The 25,446-nt window shown below is 31.7% G+C and overlaps 1 protein-coding gene across 4 annotated transcripts in view; it reads right to left on the bottom strand.

The window, feature by feature from the left end:
* Window positions 1-25,446, bottom strand: part of LOC135124613 (protein dead ringer-like) — a 104,600-nt gene that overhangs the window by 36,847 nt on the left and 42,307 nt on the right. For all 4 annotated transcript variants that reach the window (XM_064049806.1, XM_064049808.1, XM_064049807.1 and 1 more), the window contains one exon: window positions 1,390-1,462. In XM_064049806.1, coding sequence (XP_063905876.1) covers window positions 1,390-1,462 — 73 coding nt within the window. The remainder of the gene's footprint in view (window positions 1-1,389; window positions 1,463-25,446) is intronic.

Raw genomic sequence — 25,446 nt, 5'->3', positions numbered from 1 at the left:
AACCTGTAAAGTTAATTACCAAAAAAGAACAAAGATTCTATGAATCAGACAAACATGATCAAATGTTTCAACGCTCCATCTATGTCCGATTCGCAAAACCCTCGATGCTTTTGGATAAGCAACTCAAAAACAGGCCAGCCTTATAAATCATCACTATCATAATCCCGAGTAGTTAATTATGCACTTTTGGAAACAGAAGATCTAAAAGACGTCGGTCATAACTCTCAGTGCTCTCTGATATATCGAAACTTTTACTCCAGTATTTGAAAAAGTAATGTTTAGAAATAAAGGCAAAAAATGCGAACAGTTTATCGTAACCTTACACCTAGATTTTCAAATTTGAAATTTTGTAAAATCGGTATTCACTTTGCCTAAAACTAAAATATTTCCGTAATTTCTTCTCTTAGAACTCCAACAATGTGTACAAGATATTTGATGCTGACGATCGGTAACTGATATTCGTAGCAACCGTTAGGCGGCAGTCTTTTTAAATAACTTTTAGTGTGTATAAAATATTGCCTAAGATCGGCTGACCACGGGTCCATCTTAATAGTCATTTTCCGAATTGTTTGCTTGCAACAGAGAATTTTAATTAAACAGTAATGAAAATAATTTATTGATGTTGCACTGTGAATTAGGAAACGTCGGTTGCCAAGCTGTGAAAATGCCACTTAAAATTGAAAACAATAACCTGTTTTGTTAAATGAAAACGTGATAAATTAGTAATATTAATAAATAATTTAGCTATAATTGATTGAGGTTTTTATACTACTGACAAACATGAAAGAGACCGGACGCGCTCAATTTGCTCAAGCGCTTCTGCCAAAAAACATCTAATTTGGCACCAATACAGCCAAGGACAACAAGGTGGTCCTCTTTTACCCGGAAAACTGGAAATAAAATTAGTTATCATTTACGATCCTTCCAGGTTAAAGTCCGTAGCTATAAAATTGGCCGAATCACGGCGTAAAAACACTCTCATCAAGATGATTCGTCTAATTCGAAAACATTAAACGGTAGCGACGGATCCCTATAATTCAATAATAGCTTAATAATACACCCTGAAGTTTGATAAATGTTGCTTAAGGTGATACGATAGCTGTAATTTCAAGGTAGCTACCTATTTTTTTAAATCCAAATCTCTGCTGATTTATGACCAAAAGATAAAATGAACATCACGTTTCCCATTTAGTGGACATTTACATTGTTGTTATGTTACTCATCTTTTTGAATTCTTGTTAGTCAATTGTTCACGGGACAGGTATTAGCTTGGCTCAGTGCGATTTCTATTATTCGGAGGGTGAAATCGAACTTCCAAGAAGGCAGCTTTTAGGATGCTATTTTTAGATGGACAGCACCGTTAAAAATATTACAAAGGAAGAAACTTACCCCGTTTCTGCATGAATGAGAAGAGATCATCGAGAAATTCTTTCCTCTTCGGGTCGTCATTGATTTCGTATAACTAAAACAAGAAAACAATTAATTAAGAAAGCTACTACCACTAAAAAAGAAAATTACATCGGGGCGTGGTGATTTATGGATTATTTAGAAGAGAATTGCAACTTGCCGTGCTTTATTTGTGTAATTAACAGACATAAACTGTGTACCGCAACAATGTTGTCTACAGTAATACAATATTTTTATAATATAACATTAAGATTTTACAAAGGCACGTTTTATCTTGAAGAATATTGCGCCATAATGTTGTACCTATTACTATTATTGCGGAAACACACTTATCAATAAATTATGTCGTTTTAGAATATGCACATTGTTCCTATCACGTATAACAAACATACCTGATAAAGCTAAAGCTTTGTGGACTTCATTTTTCCGCTATAAAAATATTTATAACACTAACGCGAAGCAGAGATAACAAAGGCGAAAATCAATTGCATTTCATTATCATTCGTTATTTTAAACTAACTTTTACAGCAATTTACGGTTGACCATTTTTAAATAATACTTCGATTACACTAGCACCTTAAGCCACCCATAAATGCTGATATGTCAAGCAATGAAAATGGGGTATTTAAAGAATCTCTCGAGGGATTATTATCCACGCTTTTTATTGCATTTTTATAATCTTTGCTGTCCTGAAGCGGCGAATGTTCCATAAAATTTAATCAGTTTAATACGTCAAATAAAATAGCCATAAAGAAAAGCTAAAACGTATAATAATATTATGATTAATTGCGTAAAATTCTTAGGGTTGAGTTTATGAACTCCTTGCTTTCATGCCCACATCATCCGAAATGTTTGTGTTGTGTGGTATTTTAAAGTTGTTGGCTCTAAACTTTTTATGCTGTGTTTTATTGGAGCTTATCCTTCAACTTTAAATTATCTCAAACATTAATTACCATTTCCAAATTAACTTTTTTACTGGATATTAATTACACATCATTTAGTCTGTTTCTAATTATAGCCATCATGGACCTTTAATGCAGAGATTATTAAAATCCCCATCATCATCATTAAGCAAAATACTTCCAGAGCATTGTAGATACAACAAACAATAGTTTATTAAGTACAAGCAAAACTATTCATAGATAAACCTAGAATATATAGATAAGTTTTTATGTTTTAGATAGCGAATTCGTTTCAAATGTACTTACATGGAATAATTAATTGTATTTATGTCTAGTTTATTACGAAAACAGTCATAAAATGTGTGATTCGGGGAGTTTTATAATAAAAAGAGGGCATAAATATTTTAAAAATTTATGATTATTTAGACAAAGTTATATTTACGTTTTGTGAAGGTGTGTACAAACGGAATCAAGAGATACTTTCCTACCCTCACGTGTTTAAAATAATGAAGACTGAATAATCCTGTTTTATATAATTTAGTTTATGTTTAAACACCTTTACAACTTGCAGAGCTACAATTTTGATTTTGAATTGTACAGTTTTCGTGTATGTGAATTTGCACGATAGCATTCTCACTTAGCGTTGTTTGTGTATCGTTGACCTTGAAAGTAAAATGTAATAATAATTACTATTATTATTAAAAATTGTAGTCCTTTTTCTTCAGATATCTATAAATAGTGACATGTCGTTGGTTTAGGTTTACGGTTACCAGAATGAAGTGGTGAAGAATGTGTCAACACCTAAAGTCAAAAAGTTCAAATTCACATCCTAAAATTTCGTAATACAAGTAAAGCCCATATTAAGAGATCAAATTGGCAACTTTTTGAAAAGTTAACGCAATATTAAAGACGAAATTAGTTTTTAATTTAAAGTGCTGCAAATTTTTCACCCAGTAAGATTAACTGTATGCTATTTATGAATAAGAATCTGCACGCCGAAAGGCACCTCATATCCCAACAAAATAAAAATCGTAATTCATAAATTTGTTATTGTAGTAATCGAGGTTGCACTGAATGCGCGTCGCTTCGGGCTTGGTAAAGTAACTTGTAAAGATAGATGGCCACGGCGGACAGATTAGTTAACCAGGGTTATTAATGACCATGTTTAACCTCTACAACCCCACCTCACAACAATGGCCGATGTTTTAACACCACATTACAAGCGATTACGACCGGCTGCTACACTGTGTATAAACTAAGCTTCTGATGGTGGTCGTCGAGATGCTAGCGTCTGTTTGTATTCACATTTATTTCATTGTTTTCCATATGTATTATTTCTTGTGTGAATTTGATCAGTTAAAATTTACCATAAAATTATAACTTGTTCATTTAAATTTGGCAAATTTTTAATGGTTACTGAAAAAAAAAAAAAATATTTTTGGTAACAATAAAACATGTGATAGTATGTTGACGATATAAATTTGTTTAAAATACTTTGTGCATTTTCAGTACAAAATTGACTTAATCATGACGTATTTTATTTCATTCTGATTTTAAACTTCTGCATTCTAATAGTTGCTCACGATCCCTTCATCGTTGTTACCTAGGTAGAAATTCTGCATCAATCAAACTGATGCTAAGCTTCATCAACAGCTTCGTATAGGTACGTGCGTTAATTGGGTGCATAAACAATTGGGAAAACAAGATCAGAGTGTCAAAAGTCTTAAAATTTTTATTTCTACTATTTTATAGTGTACGCGAAAGATATGAAAAATTAAAACAGTAAAACGAGAGAGAAATGAAAAGTTTTATATCATCCAGTAAAGTTGGAAAAGATTTAAAAATATAAGTTGTCGAAAGTTGTTTCGACAGAACTTCCCTCGCTCCTGACGTACAATGAAACATGTCCAGCATTTTCGAGTTGAGTTTTTTCGTTACACAATTTTGTGATGAAGTCATCAACATTTTTGCAAGGACACGTATAAACTTGGATTGGTGCAGGGTAATACTAAAAATAACTGTACTGTATTTCCAAAATTTTTTGGGAATATGGAGTAAGCCGTTCCTGGGGTGCGATTTTGTTTCTCGATCGAAAAAAACTCGATAGCGATAAAATCTCGTTTGCTGATTGGTTGAAATGCTACATTTCTGTCACATTTCTCGATTCTGTCACGAAATCAAGTCTTCATGGAGTGATATTTTCTCGATAGCTCTGAGTGAAGTGATGAATTTTGGAGACATAACCTCGAAATTTATGTCAAAATAGAAGTTCAAAATCGTAATTCTGAGTTATACGTTCTTAAAATTAAGGTAATTGTAAACTTTTGAGCATTTAATAAACTTATATGCAAAGAATAAATGCAAACTTTTGCATTTAAAAGCTACGCAATGACAATTGTCGCAGTGATAATTTATCACTTCGATCGAGAAACAAAATCGCACCCCTGGTTTAATCAATAAAATTGATTTTTTTGAGCCACCTGTTTAAGCAAATGTAAAAAATATGAATGCAATGATAAATCACGAGTAAAAACTCATCTGCAAGATTTCATAGTATTCAGCTTTGCAATTCTTGATTTATTCAATAAAATAGATTGACTGATTCATTAATTTTTTTGAATGACCTGTATAAGCAAATCTAATAAATGAGGTTCATAAATTGATCAATAAAAAATTGATCGAAGGCTGTAAGTATAATCCGATAAATCCACCTCTTTAAAAAATTATAAAAGTTGATTTTACGATTTTCGTTTTGTGATAACCGCTGTAAAGTAAAAACCAGAGGCATAAATAACACCCCTTTCCTTCAGCAGTAGGTAATGGCAATCTCAAACTCAAGTGTTTATTTATATTTACACATCGAAAGAATGTCACGTTAGAAGTTGAATCAGTTTGTCCTCTCAAAACAAGACTTAAAAATTATTAATTAAACCGCTATGGAACAAAATGTTCTAAATATTATAATTCTTATTTTATCATTTATTATATAAAGACGTGCGTATTCTTCACATTTTCGGGAAAATAAATAATTTGACCAATAAAAAATTTGTGATGATGTCATCAACATGGATAATTCTAGTCACAGCATAAAAGAAAAGTAGTCACAGCGTTATACCAATGTAAGAAAAAAAAACAGTAAAGGGCCAAGGTCGGCACAATCGCAGTACCGCAGGTTGTCGCTCTCTTCGATTACGTTCAAACCATGTCGGAAATAAAACGTTATTATACCTTGCAAATGTTTTTGCCAAAAATTTGAACGTTTAGCGAAAAAACCGAAAGTGGATTCGTATACTACAAGTATATGAGTATATTTTGGTATAACGTTCAAATCATTTTAGAATACCATTTATTGGAATGACGTCATCAAATTTTTGGTGGGGATGATTAGCCAAATTTTAATTAGTATTTAACGATCTGCATGATATTTCTAATATATTTGACAACAATCGGTTCAGCAGTTTCGGAGATTACGTGTCTAATAAAAATGAATACAGACAGACATACAGCCATAAAAGTGGTCATTCGTCCGATAGACTCGATTATAAAGTAATAAACAAATAGTTCACTTTACATAAGAAAATAGCGAGTTATAACTTCAGTTTTCGTATTGTTCTTAAAATTATATCACCTACATCTATCTGCATACAAATATCATGTCAAATGTCACCGACGTTGTAAGAGCTATAAAGGTCAGCTCAGAAACTATTGAGATAATAGAAAGTATGAAAGGGTGAGCAACAAATAGTACTGTGTAAAACGTTATTTAATAGACACCAGGTCTCCTATTATCGCGTGATCAGTAATGACTGAGTGTCTGTTGGCAATCCTGGATTTTTAACTTAAATTTGTATAACAATGTTTCCTATAATTTCCAACTGTCAAAAGTAACAGATTGTTGACATTTTTAAATTTGCAAAATGTATCCAAAACATAACTTAAATTTATCGCATTTCACGATTGACATCGGTCATAGATTTACTTCCGTTATGCAAACATAAATGCAAGAAAAGTTAACATCATTGTTTAAAAACTACTTCCAAGAGACTCAGTCATATATGATCACGCAGTATTCCAGATATTATTTCGAATTAAAAACTAAGTTTAACAACAAATTGATCAGCAATAAGCATAGAGCAATGTATTGCTGCGATTACGGTCTCCACTGTGCCATCTTTCACATTGTCATAATGAATCATGTATTTTTTGTAACATCGAAAAGAACCTCTCAGAATGTGTCAGGTGACTTTAATGCATCTGACAAAAAATTAAAGAAAGATCCCGGGATAACTATCATATAGATGCTAAAGCCCTAACCAAAATTTGGTTAACCATCCCCACCACGAATAGGATGACGTCATTTCCAAAATTTGCAATAGTAAATTTATTTTTAATTTTATAAAATAAGATACCCTGCACTTGTGGTGTATGAATTCGTGTTGAGTTTTATCTTAAGGCCGTGTGACACGATGCTAAATTTATGACAAATTTTTGTACGAAATTTAGTTCGAAAAAATGTAACTAAATTTACAACTAAACAATATATCTCCTGTATCCCACCTTACTAAATTCTCTTGTAAATTTACCATTCGCGCATGCGTAGTGAGTGAAAATTTTCGGGAATTTAAGAAATAGTGTTGGTAATGGTGATTGGTAAGGTGCGTTTTTCAACATAACCTCTGTGACATAACCTACAATTTGTTTGTTTATTATTTACTTATTAATCATTTATAATGAATTGTGAGGAAATACTTGTTTATACAACTATTGCTGCTTCGAGTATTGTTCTAAGCTGCTATGCCAATAAAACAAATCGGAAAATTCAAAGAAGAAAACGACGTTCACTATGGAGCAGACCTTGGTTAACAAGGCGACAAGAAGGACGAGATATTTTAAACATGTTAAATACCGAGTTGTTGCCAGAAGATCCAATTGCATATCAAAATTTTTTGAGATTAACGGGTGCTCAATTTGTGGGCAAAAGAACTGTTTGGTTATGTTGATTTCATCATGGCGTCGTACCGGTTGCGCCTTATCGTACTGCGCAGTTTTCGTAACAAATTTAGTCAGTATTTAGAACGTGTCCTAAATAATTTCTCACCAAAATTTGCACACAAATTTAGCATGTAAATTGTGTATGACACGGTATAATTTTTTGCACAAAATTTATCTCGCTAAAATTTGTCATAAATTTAGCATCGTGTCACACGGCCTTTAGACATAAAATTTTTGAAAAAAAAAAGAAAAAAATAAAAACTGTATAACAACATTATGCAATTTAACTTTGAAACTACAAAACTGAATGTTCTGAAATCTTGCAAACTTTTTAAGATTTTCGTAATCATGGTAAGCCATTAATCAAAATTGATTCATTTAAATGTTTTCTGGAATAAGCAATATTTTGCATAATATTTTATGACTCTCTACTTGCGGTTTATCAATGTAATCACAATTTTTAAAATTACTTATACAGGGTGACGCAAAAAGTTAATGAATTTATTGTATTGATCAAATCAAGAACAACTAACTCCATTTTCTCGAAAATTTGGGAATGCAGTACTGTTATTACTGGTATTACTCTGTATCTATCCAACCTGATACAGATGTCCTTGAAAAAAATGTTGATGACGTTATCACAAAATTTTGTAACGGAAAAACTCACTTGAATCAAATGCGTAGCATGCTTCTTTGGCTTTATTGTAACACTCCATATATACCTTAATTGTAACTTAATTTTTCGAAAAAAACTGGATTTGTTGTACCTATTGTACTTCAGGAGCTTGGAAAGTTCTGTAGAAATATCTTTCAACCGATTTTAACTTCCCGAGCGTAAGCTATTGTAATCCATTGGACGACTGGCTACTTTTATGTTTTCTCAACTTTGCATGACACCAAGAGCATGAAAAAATAGGTCCCCGTTTCCGTTTGTCTGTCGTCTGTCTGTATATGTCGATTTTTATCAGTCAGTTAATTTCCGAATCTATTGAACCTGTTCTTGTCAAATATTACATGTATGTTAGGAACATTCCAATCGTAAAATTTATTCAAATTTTATATAATAAAATACTCGTGCAATTGTGATTTATGAATTCGTGTTTTTATCCTAGAGGTCAAGATTTTTGGAAAAAAATCACTTTGAAACTGAAAATCCGATAGCTCTGAAATCTTGCAAACGTATCGTATCGTAAGCATGGTTTCCCCTCCCAAAAAGTTGATGTATATAGTACTATTATTATTAGTACAGCAGTGCATCTATTCAAATTGCTAAAATGTTAGATAACGGCTTCATCACAAAATTTTGTTATGGCAAAATTCACTTGAAAGCACGCACAGCATGCTTCTTTACCTGTATTTTAACAATTCATACATTTTTTTTTTCTCTTATTTAAACTTATAAAATTCTAATATTATTTTTGAGGTAACATAGCTGAATAGTATGTATCCACCCTGGTGCCAATTAATATCACCTGACCGTTCAAAGCAGGAAGCTTCAGAAAATATTTATTTTTATAAATGTATCTTTACGCATCGACCTTAGTTTGCCTTGATGTTATCATTGATATTTAACAGTTCTTGTTTTTTAGAGCAGTACGTTGCACTGTAATGAAAAACTCCTGTTTTAACGAATAGCAACAGCAAGGAAAATATCTATTGCGAGAGAAATCACGTCGCTATCCAGACAGCATCACGGTAACTCTTTTTATAAATGCCTTTTAAAAACTTTTATTTTTTACACGTTTATTAGAATCGTAGTTACTGAATATTAGCTGCAATATGCGTTATCTTTGTAGATTTTGAATACTATCGTCAAAATAAAATAAAGTTGGGTTGTTCCAATGGGAATTTTGATAGCTGCATTATTTGTCATAAAACTGAGTTCTTTGTTGCTTTTAATAAAATTCCATATGCGACAACAACATTATAAACATGATGCAGGTAGGTTTAAATTTAACGAGTTTCATTACGTAAAGCGCTTATCAGTCATACATAAATTTATTGAAAAAACGACTTTTCCGCCCGCATACAAACAATAAAATGATAACAGCCTTATCAATTAAAATTAAAAGCTGCTATTATGGAACTAAACGTGCTAACAAATAAAATGAAATGGTAATAGTCGAGAAAATAATATCGCATATCCTTGGAAAACGCTACTATCGCATAATAAATGTATAAAATTTATCGACAAATAAATTATTCATGAATATGGCATTGTCGCTACTAAAATTTTGTGTTTCATAGATAAAAAGCTCCAATTTAGTGACAAGGTTATTTTTATTTATTTGCGCCTTATACATTTATTCACCGTGGACATTAACAAAGGAAGAAATTGCCATACACATCATCAGAGTTTTTGGTATGGTACTTTTCAATTACCTATCACTGTACAAGTAGTGTCATATCCGAAAATTAATACTAATTTTATTGAAATGTATTCAGCGATGACATCTGAGATAACATGACCGATGTTTAACCCCGATAAGCCGTCAAAATATATACATCACAAGAGACAAACTACAATCAAATCACTTGACTTTCGACAAAAGAGCGTAACCTGAAGACATGACCCCACGTATAACGTCACTGAAAAGAACCCTCAACCATTGTACAAGCCCTCTAGGCCACAATACACCATTCAATATGATGTTTACATGCATTGTCACACACAATACCGCAATATGGGCCCACAATGCACTGACGTGCCGGTAGTGCTTCGATAATTAGAGCGATTATAATGCATGGACGCCTCCCTTAGCCGTGATTCTTGCCTCATTACGCAAAATTTCAATGTTTTCCTAGTATTTTTACATATGACTGGAGAGATTGGGGTTGGGATTATAACGTGTTTTGACCAGATCATTTGTTATCCTGAGAATTAATAACTGTCATCTTGTTTCACACGATACTCTGCACGTTTTTATTGTATCGATAGTTGAATACCAGATGAACCAAAAGGGAGTTAACTATGTATAGTCGACGTAAATGCTGAAATACATACAGTTCCCGTCATAATTTCTTGGGCATCAGAGTCAACCAGTTGTCACAAACTGTAAACCGACCTTTAGTACTTACAACCCTTCACAAAATGTGACAACTTATCAATATTATTAAGAATACAACTCAAGACCGCTGCAATTTCCCGATAAGACATACTACCTTCTACCAACGATATTCTTCTAACTTTACAGCTTACAGATGGCATTACAAACAAGATGACTAAGAAAAAAAGTCAGTCAGTGACAGTTAAACTTGAACTACAATCATAGCTACATTAACATTTTGATATTGACGGATATTTGATGTCCAAGAAGTTAAGACGAGAAATGTACCTATGTTTGGGTGCCAATATAGTAGTTTATATTTAGATTATACAAGTACATATATGGTAGAGTTGCATAAACTTTCTCTACATCGTAAGAAATTATATCAAGTACAGCGTGATCAACAATTACTGGTTCAGTTGATATTAAGAAATGTTGCCTAAAATTGGTAGAACTGTCACCCTATTTTACTTTCTGTTGTCAAAATTGTCATAACCTAACTTTCTAGAGAGCGTAAAAGTGACATTTCTCCTAAGGCGACACCAAAGAAGAATTAAATACTGACTGAGCAATCCCAAATATGAGAATAATGATAATATTACAATGTTCCAAAATTTTAGAGACCAACCATATGCCAGGGACTGACACGATCAAGTTAATGGAAAGTATGAATAAAATAAATATATGTTATGCAGCAAAATAATCCTCTGTATTCTATTTTGGAACATGTTTTTAATAAGATAATAAGTGTGCAACTAGAAATATAGTAAAACGAACAATATCATAATAATTTTACTAAAAAAAAGTAACAAACCCAGTGTTGGAACTGAGACAAGAAATATCGAAAATACATACAATGTGTAGTTCTGTCGACAAATTATGTAATCTTTGAGCGCAAATTCTAGCAGTGTTAATGTTTATTAAGTTTATAATTAAAAATAGTTAAAAACCTTTAAACGTCTATTCAGAATTTCAGGTTCCTTTTTCAAGAATTAAATATGCCACCCACACCGAAAGAAGCTAATGTTAAAAATGATCCATCGAGTATTATCAACACGTTTCCGATCACGTGTGGAATTCCACAAACAATAATTCATTCCATTAATATTGAACACCTACGTTTATAATAAATCGATTAAAACAAAACGAAATTAATCGGAATACCATCATCATAGAACTATAACACACCTCAAAAACAATTAATTCCCTTTTTTACAACGATTGTGCAGCCCACACCAAATCATCTATCATGAGTATCGTTGACATGTTCTAAATTAAAAACACTAACCTGTAGTCGTGCCCCTGCTTGCAGTCGCCATCAACGAGCGGCAAATACAAGAAAGAAGGGTTGCGACTCTTCGCGATAATGAACTCGTCAAGCCCCGGGGAAAATCTTTTGATTACATTTCTTATTTTATAAAGTGTATTAAACTACACTGGTTTAAGTAATTAACGAGGAACGCTGTGGGGTGTCACTTTTCACAGGTCAGGGATGAAATTTACTGCTCTATCCAAAGGATACATAGTTTACTGATTTATCGACAGCAAAATGGTATGGTACCTAATCTCCTACTATAAGATTCTCTGACGTAGCTATTATAAATTTGAAAACGTTTGTAACATAACTCTAATTGCAAATTTACAGATACAAATGTATATTGGGCGTTTTAAAAATAATGTTACTATTTATATACATTGCAGTGATTTCCAGAACTATATTTTACATCATAAATTAAAGAAACAAAACTTTATAATGTACAATTTTTTATCACTTTTATTTATTTGTCTAGTGTAACAAATCGTGGTTCGTGTTTATAAACAACGAAATAAGTTAAAATTTGCAATTACCGTTAATTTTTGCGAATAAAATTCACAAAAGCAGTGGTATTTTTTAATTGAAAGAAATATGTGTTTGGTACCAGCATAGAAAATGGAAACGTTGTAAAAAGATTGGTAGCAAGTAATTTCGACAGAACCTCCCTCATTCCTGAAGTACAATTTTTCCGAAAAATTATAAGATTTGATTTTACGAACTTTATTTTTCATGATAACCCTTATAAGTCACAATAAAGATATCTCCTAATTTAATCATTATAAATTGACTCATTCAGTAATTTTTAAGCAAAATTTGAATGCAATGATAAATCACAAGCTAAAACTCATCATATTCTGCACATTTTGGGTAGAATTTATTCGGTAAAATTTTGAGCTGACGTCATCAGTTTTATTGTGGGGATAAGCAAATATATTTAGATTAAAAATGTACCATGCTTATGATGACTTTACAACATCTGCAAGTTTTCAAAACATTCGGTTTTGCAGTTTCTGATTTATTCAATAAAATAAAGTGACTGATACATTTTTATTTAATCACCATGTATGGCATACGCATGAATAGAATGATAAATGACAAGTATAGATTCATCATATTAACACATTTTAGATAGGATTTATTCGGCAAAATTTTGAGGTTGGGGGAATAAACACATTTTGATCAAAATTTTCTATGCTTACAAAAACTTCAAAACGTCTGCAAGATTTCAAAGCATTCGGTTTTGCAGATTCAAAATTAAATTGCAAAATCTTATTATTATATCTACTTTGGATTTTTTTTTTTTTTTCTAAAAATCTGGACGTTTCGGCTGAAAACTCAACATCGATTCATAAACTACAGGTGTAGAACTATGTTATTTTATACAACTTATAACCTATTTACAATGTACAAGATGACGTCATCACATGGATGATTAGACCAAGTTTGGTTAGCGTTTTACGATGTAAATGATATTCATAATACACATACAATTTGACAATCGGTCCAGTAGTTCATTTTTTCATACTCTAGAGAAAATATGAAAGCAACCAGTCGCCCGATGGACTTGATTACAATATTTTCTTAGCTTACGCTCAGGAAGTAAAAACAGAAGTATGAGAACTTAATTACTTGTATTTAATATCATATTAAATATATTAACTGATTTTATTAGACTGCCAAGTCCGACGAAACAGAAATAATGATGAAAGCAAAAAATTTACAATAACCTATACAGCTTTACAGAATTCAGACTTCTACACAATTCGAAACGAAATGTTTGAAGAATCAGAATTCATTATAAGTTAATATTTTAAGATCTAACAATGCATGGACGATGTAGTCAAAATAAATGTGGAATAAAATGGACAACATTGTCAAAATTTATTTTAGCATGTTTATTAAATAAATTTTCTCAAACATTTATTTCGTTGTCTGAATCATATATACAAAACTCACTTGACATACACCTTGTGAAACTTTTATGACTTAAGCCAAAGCACCCTTATAAGTCAACCTGGCTATTGTACAACTTAACTCAGTTCACATAAACCTAGTAAAACTTTACAGCTCCAACAATGGACAGTAATAATCCTTTCGGTTCCGGTCCATAAATGGTTGGTTTGGCTTAAGCCCCTTAAGTCATAAAAGTTTTACAAGGTGTACGAGTATGTCAAGTGAGTTTTGTACACACGATCTTGGAAATTGAAACTATTAGCTTCCAAGAGTTGTTTGTTTACAGTGTTTCATATAGCTATAGTATGAAGGTTCCATAATACTTTTTTGTACTGATCAACAGTTCTTCACGAAATTAAAATATTTTGTAAAATTACTCATTTCTGGAGAATTAAATAACCTTTATATTTTCAGTGTAATAAAAATTTCAAAATTTTTAATTTAATTAAAACACATAATCTAGACAATAGTTTTATATACTTAAATTAAGATAAGGGTGGATTATTATTAAGCTCAAGCAAAGGGGTAGGGTACACTGTATATGACAGTTCCATAATAAAATGAACTTTTTAGTTGTTCACTAAATTTTGAAAACATTAAAAAAAGCGTTTTTGATTTAATGAAACAGTAAAATAGCAGTGAAGTAAATTTATTCGTACACTACTTTCTTTGAACATCCTGTATAAAAAGTCCTGAAAAAAATCAACCGAGATTTATATTTAAGAAAATTTGGAAATAATATCAGCGAGTTTTTGGAATGGAAAAAAACAATTTTGATTAGCAATTTACTGTTTTCGCGATTGTCATCATCATCTTAGTTATTATTGGTATAAATTAAGTTTCTCGTGACGAGGAAAACTGACGTAGGTGTGTAAGTTATGGTAAATTGACAGAGAATTGGTAATAGCAATAAATATACAACATATAAAAATTGAATACATATCATAATAATAAAACGTACATTAGTAACAATACAATGTTGCACAAAACAATAGACTATTATCAAATGGAAGTTTTATGATAACCTTGTCGTTGTTTAGAACCGATTGAAGCGTCAGGATGAAGTCAGTGAAAAATTTTATGGCTGAAGCATTAATTAAATAATAATAACAATAATAATAATAGTAGATTCTGTTACCCTATATAACGGGTACAAATTGATATTATGAAGACAAAACATATTTGCTTCTGTTGAATTACACCTATATCGCGAAAAATAATAAACCACACAGTTCATGTAAACTTGTTCATTAGAAAAAGTGGCTCCTGTCGGTTTGCCTGAAATTTGATCAACGGTATACGATACGCGATGAATCTAATTTAAAATAATCATAAAAACGAAGTGTGTTCTGTATTTAAAAAAACTCCAGACACAAAAAGCTCATAGACCCGATATCCGACAATAATAAAAATCACATTAAAAATGAATATTAATATGAAATATGTTTCTAGGGAACATAAAATTTTTAATGCCACAGTAGATTTTATATCAGTCCATTGTGTTAATAAATTCCAGGCGGTCTATTCGAACAAAGGTGCCGTTCACCTTCTTAATTCTATGGCAATTAAATTTTTCTATTAAAATAAATATAGTCATTTAATTTCCATACATAATATAGCTATAAACCAAATCTATGACTAAATAAAAACCAAAATAAACTTTATCTCCCTTTTCTACAAAATTAAAAAAGGTCGAGCAACTTCCATTCTACACCATTGTTGGTACTCGAGGAATGGCAACAACATTTATAAATGCTTTATTCTCAGCTTAATTAAAACCCGCTCATATTTCATTCGCCACACTTCCAACGTGTCACAATAATTCATTTTGTAAAATCACCACCTTGCGGTATAATAGTTATCGACACTTCATCAGAACTAAAGTCTTCTGTACAATTTGTATACCTAGTTAGATTATACAAACTTCCAAAACTAAAACGTTCTATTAAAATACTGCTTTTTTTGATATTGCATGACTGTGTATCAACCGGCATTTACCGGCTTTTAATTATTCAATTAGTTGAGCTACTATTAATACAGACTTAAATGTGAGAAAAAAGGATAGTCCGCCAAATTGTAAACATTGATTTTCTGTTTCCAAAAATGGTTATTAGAAACCCTGAATTAAACAGCTGTGAATTTACATGCTGATTAATTTTGGGTTGCTTATTTGAAAGCTAAAACAACGAATATTAACAAAAATGAATAAGAAGCGACACTCTCATAGAAGAGAAGAAAGTAATTTCGACTGCGCATGTTCACTAAAGTGTGTCTAATAAAGCTATATTGTACTGTTCTATCTTTGTTTACTGTTAAGCGGACATCACAGTTGTAATGTAGACGTTTGTTGTCACATTTTCATACACATTTTAGTCCTACAACATTCGTTGATTTTGGAGGTTAGGTTGGTTTACACACAATAATTCAATTATTAAAAAACAGAGCCACTGATAAAAAGAAAACAAAGTTATTCCTGTGCTGTGAAATTTTGTTTAACGTGAAACGACGGGAGAATAAGTTTTTTCATTCTTCTTAATATTCTTTGCCTAAAATATGTTCATGCATGTCTGATTCATAGAACCTTTGTTTTTTTTTCAGGAAGGCAATATTTGTAAATTATCATTACCACAATCCTAAGTGGTTTATTGGTGGCTTAATAAGTAGAAAGTTTATGTTGTATGATTCTGAAAACCATCTGAAATCTGCATTGGTTTGATCATCTGCTAAGACAAGAGGACAAGATAAATGAAAAAAATATGGCAGACAAGAAGTACCAGGAAACGGGGACGAGGTCGACCAAAAATGACGAACCTGCTCGCTGCGCTCGCACTTTAGATGTTAGGACAGACCTAAATAGTGGAATAAATCTTAGCACTGGGTCTGCCAAAAAAAAGGACTGGTTGCCTGTTTTTGGTTGCTCATCCGAAACGATCAAAAGCTTTGGATGTTGTTGACCACTATAACCGAAAATGTGTTCAAACGCATTTTAATCGTACAAAATTTTACAACAAAATTTGATATTATATACATATATGGAGTGAGTCACTAAAGTTGTACGGTTCTTTGAAAGCCATGCTTGCACCTATACACAGTGTTCTGTTTTTAAGGCGTAACACAAAATTTAGTTTTTTCAAGTGGAATACATTCTATATTTTTATATATTTTGTTTGACCTCTTCATACACTGTATCAACACAGTTTATATTTAAAATATCGATGAGATCGTGTCATGTAATTCCAAAAAAATCGCAATATCGTTATTTTTAAAATCTGTGTTACAATAGTTTGTGGAAAGATAAATAAAGGTACCTGCTTTGTTGTGGTATAAATAAAACTGGGTCTTAATATACAGAGTATTTATGAAAAAAAATCTAATTATTACATTTTTCAAATATCGATATTTCAGTTTTTTCAAATAGAACACCCTGTATTTTATTACAGATTATTCTGCATTTGTTCTTTCTTTTTCGTTAAGTATTTTCTATACGTAAAGTTGATTGTTACTGCGTTTTTTTTTACATTCTTGAGAGATACACCAACATATTGAAAGAAAGAAAACAAAAAATATAGTAAGGTGCAGTAGTAAGATACAGATACTAAGATACTATCTGAAAAACCGAAAAATTATTTTGCATTTGAAAATTGTAGTTTTAGAATTTTTATAAACACTGTGTATGTTAAAATTTAATTTAACTGGTACCAAAACAAAGTACGTAGCTCTGTTTTTTTCTTCATAAAATATTGCAATACAATTCTTAAAAATAACATCTTACGATTTGTTTGTCCATTGTTAAAAAAAAATCAAGAAATTGAACCAACATGGCAACGTCGCATCGAAATTTCGAAAATAAACTACGAATATAAATCCTAGGAAGAGGCTAATGAGAGTATGAAAAAATATATAAGCTGTTCTATTTAAAACAACTAAATTGTATGCTATGAAACAAAAAGAACTTTTCTAACTTTTTTTATATGTATCTCTAATAAAATAATGAAATATCGAGTCCCGTGCGCTTAGTGACTCATCCTGTATATAAATCGCACCAAAATCTTGGTAAAGGATCCCCATCCCCAACGGGATGAAGTCATCTCCAAAATTTACAATAAGATATTTTTTTTAATTTCATAAGATATTCATGATGTTTGACTCCATGTTGAGTTTTCACCTTAGACATCCAGATTTTTGTAAAAAAAAAAGTCAAATTCGTATAACAACATTTTGCAATTTAACTTTGGAAATGCAAAACCGAATGCTCTGAAATTTTGCAAAAGTTTTAAAATTATCGTTATCATGGTCAATCCGATCTGAAATATGCAAGAGTTACTTATACAGAGTGACTCAAAAAATTAATGAATGAGGCAATTTATTTTATTGATTAAATGAAGCACAACTCATTCCATTTACCAAAAATTTGGCAATATAGTATTGTTATTATTAGTGTTACACTGAATTCCAAATTGATGTACGTGTCCCTGCAAAAATGTTAATGACGTCATGATAAAATTTGTAAGGAAAAAATTCATTTGAAACAAATGCATAGCACGCTTCTTTACCTTTACTTTAACATTACATACATATCTTTATTTTAACATATAGGGATTATCAATGTTATCAATGTTATCATACAAAAATAACATTCGCAAATTCCAATCTCATAATTTTTCGAAAAAGCTAGACTAGCTGTACTGTACATAGAAGAGGGAAGTTCTGTCGAACTGACCTTCGAATAATTTTTTAACGCTGGCCATAGGGATTAAGGTAATTTAATCTTATAATCCAAAAACAAGGATCAAATACTCACTAATTAGTGTAAAAATAATAAAAAGTTAATTTAATTTTTATATCACGTGCTAAAAATGCATTTTATCGTATTTATAGAACCGAATAATTACGGACTTTCAATAAAAAAACAAAAATTATTAAATTCGCCACATGGCTGCTTAGTAGGTTATGTATGACACATGATTGTGACATGAATAATGTACATTTAATTTTATTAAGAATGAGGCGATTCGGAAATTTGATATTCTAATATGTTAAGCAAAATTTATTCGTTTATATCTTTCCAAAAAATTGATGACGTCATCTCAAAATTTTGCCGAATAGATCCTATCCAAAACGTGCAAAATATGATGAGTCTATACTTGTGATTTATCACTGCATTAATAAAAGTTTTTAAATTTCTTATACAGGTGACTCATAAATATTAATGCATGAGTTAATTTATTTTATTGATTACCTAAATCGGGAACGGCTCACTCCGTTTTCCCGAAAATTTGGGAATACAATACTGTTATCATTAGTATTACACTGCACCTATCGAAAATGATATATGTATCTTTACAAAAATGTTGATGACGTCATCACAAAATTTTATTGATAAAAATAAAATTCGCGCAATCAAATTTTATAATTTTTCGAAAAAGCTGAATTTCTTTTAATGCTTTTATTGTAATTTAGGGGTGAGGGACGTTCTGTCGAAATAACCACCGACTAATTTTTTAATTATAATTCCGTAATTATTTTATTGTGTACGATAAAATGACCTGAAATTGATTTCTAAAACGATAACCTAATATTCTGCCAGATTTCACTTGAAAATCCCTGCTAGAAAACATATTAACAACAAAATATTGAACTAAAAAATCATGTGATAAAAATTTTTTAGCGTTGTTAATGGGATTATAAATTGTAGCCAATGAAAAAGTTAATCAAATTACCAGGTAACTTTCAATACAGAAAATATACCATTTAAAGTTTGTTAGATTGTGAAACTGTTAATGAAACAATAATAAAAATAAAGTGTTAAATTCATCACTTAATAAAACCGCATAAAACCAATCCCACACACGTCGACTTATTAAATAAAAGAATAAACAAAGAAATGTACAAATCACTGAAAAAAAATCAAATAAAAGCCAACACATACGAGTAGGCCTTCAGGGATCGGATATAAAAACACAACACCTACCATTATAGTTAATAAAATATAAGAGGTAAAAAGAATATAACGCTTTGTATTAAAATTATTTGCGTAATTAATTAGCATCGCAGCGTTAACGAGAGCCTAGTTTTAAATAGTAAAACCCTAAGTGAACCCAACAAGTGTTAATGAGCTAGTGGCATTAAATTAAACATGCACTGACCTCCACGAGATCCGACTTGGCCATCGCTGCACCAGGCATAACAACACGGTGACCACACTGCAAGAATTCGATTGATTCCGAACGAGACGGAAACAATACTAAACTAAAATTTCATGACGAATTGGCAATAGCTGCAAAAGAAAAGCCAAATTTGTGGGTGGTGGTGGTACGGCAATTCTCGGTAATTTCAGGTACCTGAGACTTAGGGGATAGATTTGTGGGTAGCAAACTGAGTAAACACCATCCTTCTCTATCTTAAAACACGGATTATAAGACTACCGTTAGGGGTTTAAGTCGGAACCAAAATACGAAAAGACAGCTTAAATACTTTTTACGCCAAGAAATTCCAGATATTTACATTTTTCCAAGTGGTGGTGAATAGGAGCAGCGTTTATTTAGCATAATCGACCTACACGAGGGGGGTGAGAGCTGTTTAAACAGCTATTACGACGTTCATTAGAGAACGGAATCAAAGCAGACCGGTGTGTAATTATAAAGTATTTACAGACGTAGCTGGCGCGGAGGAGTGGGACCCTGTAATTCATCACATAGACAGCTCATTTGCTATTCGTATTATCATATTTGAACATGGGTTGAGTGGCCGTTTAGTGAAGTGTAGGTTGATATAATCTAATATCGCGATAACTAAGGATATTACAAGATAAATGGGGTGCTCGATTATTATTTGCTTCGTTTTGTTTGCTTTGATTTTGCGATTGTTTCACGCCCAACTATATAAGAGATGAAAGTTATATATTACAAAGTACACATTTGATAAAAAAAGAATGCTGTTTATACACATAGGTGTTTCAATAAAAAAAAATAAGGATTTAACAAATTTTTTTCCTCTCATTTGAAACCAAATGTAGTGAATTTTTAAACGTCGTAAATTTGTCATTTTCATCTATAGGTTACAGACTATTAGCACAAGCATTTTTATATTATACATATATCTGAAATAGAGTAAGCCAAATATTGAACATTGACTTTCTGTTTCCAAAAGTGTTTATTGAAAGCTGTCAATAAATGCTGAATATTACAATAATCATGATTTACAATGCTTACTTGCTTTAGGTTTGGATAACAACATTGACCATCATGTTAAAACTAGAATTTCGTCAGAACTGGAGCAGAGCGACGAAAAGACTTGATATGATTTTGATATATGGTGAATGTACAGATAGAGAATCTTATCTGTACAGGAGATTGCCCTGACAAGTCCTTGTTTTGAATTTGTTTGTTTTTAATTTTAACCTAACAATTGACGTTTATTTCCAAATTATGAAAAGCTTACGAAGTTTAACTTAAAACATAAATGACGGTAAATATCAAATACTGCGATGGAATTGTACTGTTGACTGCGTTTTGAATTTTTCAGGCGTGGAGGTTCTCGTGAATGACCTTGAAGAATATAGAATATAATGACAACAACGGACCTGACGACGAAGATTTCGATTTGTAATTTATTTTAATAAATTTTAGAAAAAACTGAATTCGTTTTTTCCGTGTTTTCATTGTACTGAATGTATTTTCAAAAGAACGCACTTTATTGACAAAAATGTCTTCCTGCACCTGCAATTCATAGTCTTTGTTCCTTTCAGGCAAGCAACCGTAGTGACAGGTTGTAAATTTGTCATTACCTTAATCTCAAGCGGTTTGCTGGTGGCTTTTGATGAACATTTCTGGAAAAAGAAAGTTTGTGTTCATTGTTGGGCGGCTTCTTCTTAACGACAGTACACCATTTTGAATCCTTCATTAACATCGGTATACCTGACAAGGTAAATATAAAAACCAGTATTTTTCAATGTAATAACATTCTAATAAGCCTTCTAAACGAAAATTGATGTTCAATTAGTTGGTCATCTTCTAATACTTAGGTTTATGCATTTCGATTTATAGAAAATAACAACTGATTTTGTGATTTTGTATTAGAACGATCTTTAAATCAAGATATTCCGACAAATATGTTTTTTTGACGTTTCATGATCCCTAAGAGTACGAAAAAGTAGGTGTCGCGCTTCCGCCCGTCTGTGTCGATTTTTATTAGACAGATAATTTCTGAAACTACTGCACCGATTATTATTTTCAAATTTTATGTGCATATAGATATACTAGGAATATCGTAAAACACCAAGCAAAACTTGTCTCATCATTCCCACCAACAATTTGATGACATCCGCTCAATTTTTTTTTAGTAATCGCCATTTGCAATTTAAAAACCACCCACACTTGTACCTGTGGTTTATGAATCCGCCTTAAATTTTACCCTTGTCATCTAAATTTTCGAAAAAAATCCAAATTGTATGATCACATTTTATACCAATATAAGAGCACTGGCATGTGATGAACTCTATAACCGTGCCGCAAAAGTGTTGAAGTCCTAACCGGAAAGCCGCTGGTTCGATTGACCTATGGGTCACAATATTTTATTTCCCGAGCGTAAGCTAAGAAAGTATTGGAATAAACGACTACTTTCATGTTTTCTCGACGTTTCATGATCCCTAGAGTATGTCTTATATCCGCCTATATATCGTCTTTTTGTTTTGGGTAGATGATTTCCGCAACTGCTGAACCAATTGTTGTCAAATTTTATATATATCTTATGAATTTCGTGTAGATGGTAAAACCCTTACCAAATTTGTCTAATCATCCCCACCAATAATTGACGACGGCCTCTTAATATATTCCTTGGTAAATGCCATTGAAATTTTATAAAATAGCACACTCCTGTACTTGTGATCTATGGATCTGCCTTGAGTTTTTACCCTAGAGATCCAGATTTTCCCCAAAAAAATCCAAATCATATAATACCAATTTCTACAAATACATACAAAAGCACCCTAAATTTTAAGGCTCAACTATGAATGGTGTTATCTACAGGGTGCTGCTAAAATAGCGTACCAACTCTATGACACCAGGACTGTTTATAGAACAGAGAAAAAATAATTTAAAACATTCTTGAGCCCAAATGTAGAAAATACAGCCCTTCCAAATTTAACTTTTATTTTCAATATTTCACCATATTCTAATTCAGTACTTAGTGTTGTATACATGAAGTCAGTTATACTAAACTCACTTGACATACACCTAGTAAAACTTTTATGACTTCAGCGGCTTAAGTCAAACCATCCTTATAAGTCAAACTGCTATTGTATAACTTAACCAGTTGACATATACCTAGTAAAACTTTACAGCTCCATTATGGCAACAATGATCAGTAATAATCCTTGCGGTTCGGCTCCATAAAGCTTACAATAGCCAGTTTGACTTATAAGGGTGATTTGGCTTAAGCCGTTTAAGCCAAAAGTTTTACTAGGTGTATGTCAAGTGAGTTTAGTATAGACTTCCATTCTTTAAAATAATTTTAGAGGTACCTGGTTTTCTTCCACAGTATTCTTCATTTTATAATATAACAAAAAACTAAAAAATTGTTTAGAATGAATTGAAAAAGTCTGGCTAATTTTTAGAGTTTTTTGATTTATCGGTTTAAATCAATATTTTGTGAACGTCAAATTGACGTAAGGAATTTTTTAATGATTTTTTCCGAACTTAGACTTGTGAACTTAATAATGTACCGTGAGTTGGTCCGCCATTTTTTCAGCATCCTGTATATATTTTTTAATTTATAGGGATTATCATAAAATAAATAGAATTTCCCAAAATCAAATTTTATAGTTTTTCGAAGACACTGGATTCGTTGACTTCAGGAGCAAGGAAAATTGTATGTAAATAACCTTAAACCATTTTTTAACAGTGTTTTTATCTTAGGAACAATGGTTTGACAATGCTCACCCTATTTTCTCGCACTCCGCGCTAGACCAAATTCAGAAAGTTAATTTTTATGTGTAGAGGTTTACCATAAATAAAATTTCAAAAAGTTAAATTTTATAATTTTTCAAGGATCTGAAATTTATTGCGCTATACTTCTGGGGAGAGCAAAGTGGTGTCAAAATAACTTCGATAATTTTTTTTATAAAATATTACTAATTATCTTTACTGATGATCTACCCGCTAACTTGACATTGCGCTAAGTAACGTGACTGACTGCTTTTCTACAACTAAATTAACTAAGTAGTATTTACAAACGTTGGAAAAAATGTAACTGTTTCTTTTAAACTTATTACACCAAAGTGCACTAGGAGCATCAAATTTTAGGTTGTTTGCCTAATAACATGTTATCCACTTCTCACCAGTGCAATTGTTTTTTATTTTTTCAAGTTGAAGTAATAGTAAAAATTATCAGCAACTGTTTTTAAAATTAATACAGAGAGAGCAATAAAAAATACGATCAAAGGCAGTCATGGATTTTCGAGAGTTTGTCTTTTTTTTTTCAAAAATCCATGGCTGTCTTTAATTGTACTTTTTAATGCCCTCTCGGTGCTTTTTAAGATTAACAGTGCAAGTGACTGTTTTTAAGACTCTTTTATAAAGGTAGGTATGGCTAACTGTTGATATTACACTTAAAATAAAGCTGCTTGTTTTGGGTCTAATGTCTTTTACAAAATGAATTATATACTACGTCGTTTTTCTGTTACGAACACTTGCTATACCAGAGACAAAATAAACTAACAAATAAAACAAGTAACTTAGTAGTAACCACTTGAAAACTACATCTGTCATTAAAATATACAGTAAACTAATAATAATAAAGATCCCATGTAGAATAAATTCATCAGTGCGAAAGTTTTCATTTCACGTATAAGAGTATAGCCTTTAACCAACAGTTTAATTTTTTTTAAATTGTAATTCAAAATGCTTAAATGACCTAGCTGACTTAAAAAATTACAGTTGTCTGGCATAATTAATTTCAGTTGATAAATGAGCTATATCGTTTCTAGTTCTTTCTCAATACTGATAAAAAACTTCAAGCATTATGTAGTGGGATGTGCTGTAAATATTTACCACATTATCAATCACCAACCGAACAACACGTAATTAAATTCATTCCTCGTTAGTCCTTATACAAGAGGAAATTGCCAAATCGTTTGGGGTAAATTAATGAATTAACAAAATAATCAGGAGAGCTGACTAATTCCGGCCGCTGCTCTTAATCAAGACGGCTGGCAAATGTGTAGCACAGCTGTCTAGATCTCATAATCCCAAATACATCGACAGGGGTTAGAGGTTAAATTTAGAGCTATACACATTAATTTGACATCAGCAGAAAATCTACCAGCGCAGAATTTTCTCCAGACAATTTATTTAAATTTACTCGAGGATCGTTAAATAGTCATGAACCGTAAAAGGGTAGTTGCAAAGCGAGAACTCCAAACATTGTATCCGTCTGCAATTTGCAATAAATCAACATTTTGGGTGCCGTACCGTGGCAGGCCAATTCCAAGTTAGATTTCGGTAGTTTAGTGTCGTGAGAAGCAACATGTTTGTCGATTGTAAAATCCAGGAGAACTGTCCCAGAAATGACCCCTCACCAAAACCGTTTGTAGATAAATGATTGAATCTTAAGGCTGAAGACCACTGAACAAATCTATTGGCGATAAGAAGTATTGGAGTCCTTTAGGAACGTTATTTTCACCGCTTTCGGACTAAATCGCCCAGACCACTTCATTATGTCGTTGATTGAGTCATTTACTTCCCCCTTATATGAGATTAATACATGTGTTAGTATGGGGTAGGTGAGCAGTAAAGAGCCTTCCAATAGGGGATTTGAGATATTAATGAATTAT

This window comes from Zophobas morio, unplaced genomic scaffold, assembly GCF_036711695.1.
Source record: "Zophobas morio isolate AGI-343-1 ecotype UQ-CSIRO unplaced genomic scaffold, CSIRO_AGI_Zmor_V1 ptg000007l, whole genome shotgun sequence".
NCBI lineage: Eukaryota > Metazoa > Arthropoda > Insecta > Coleoptera > Tenebrionidae > Zophobas > Zophobas morio.
Note: the sequence above shows the minus strand (reverse complement) of the source record. Positions and strands in the feature narration are given on the sequence as shown.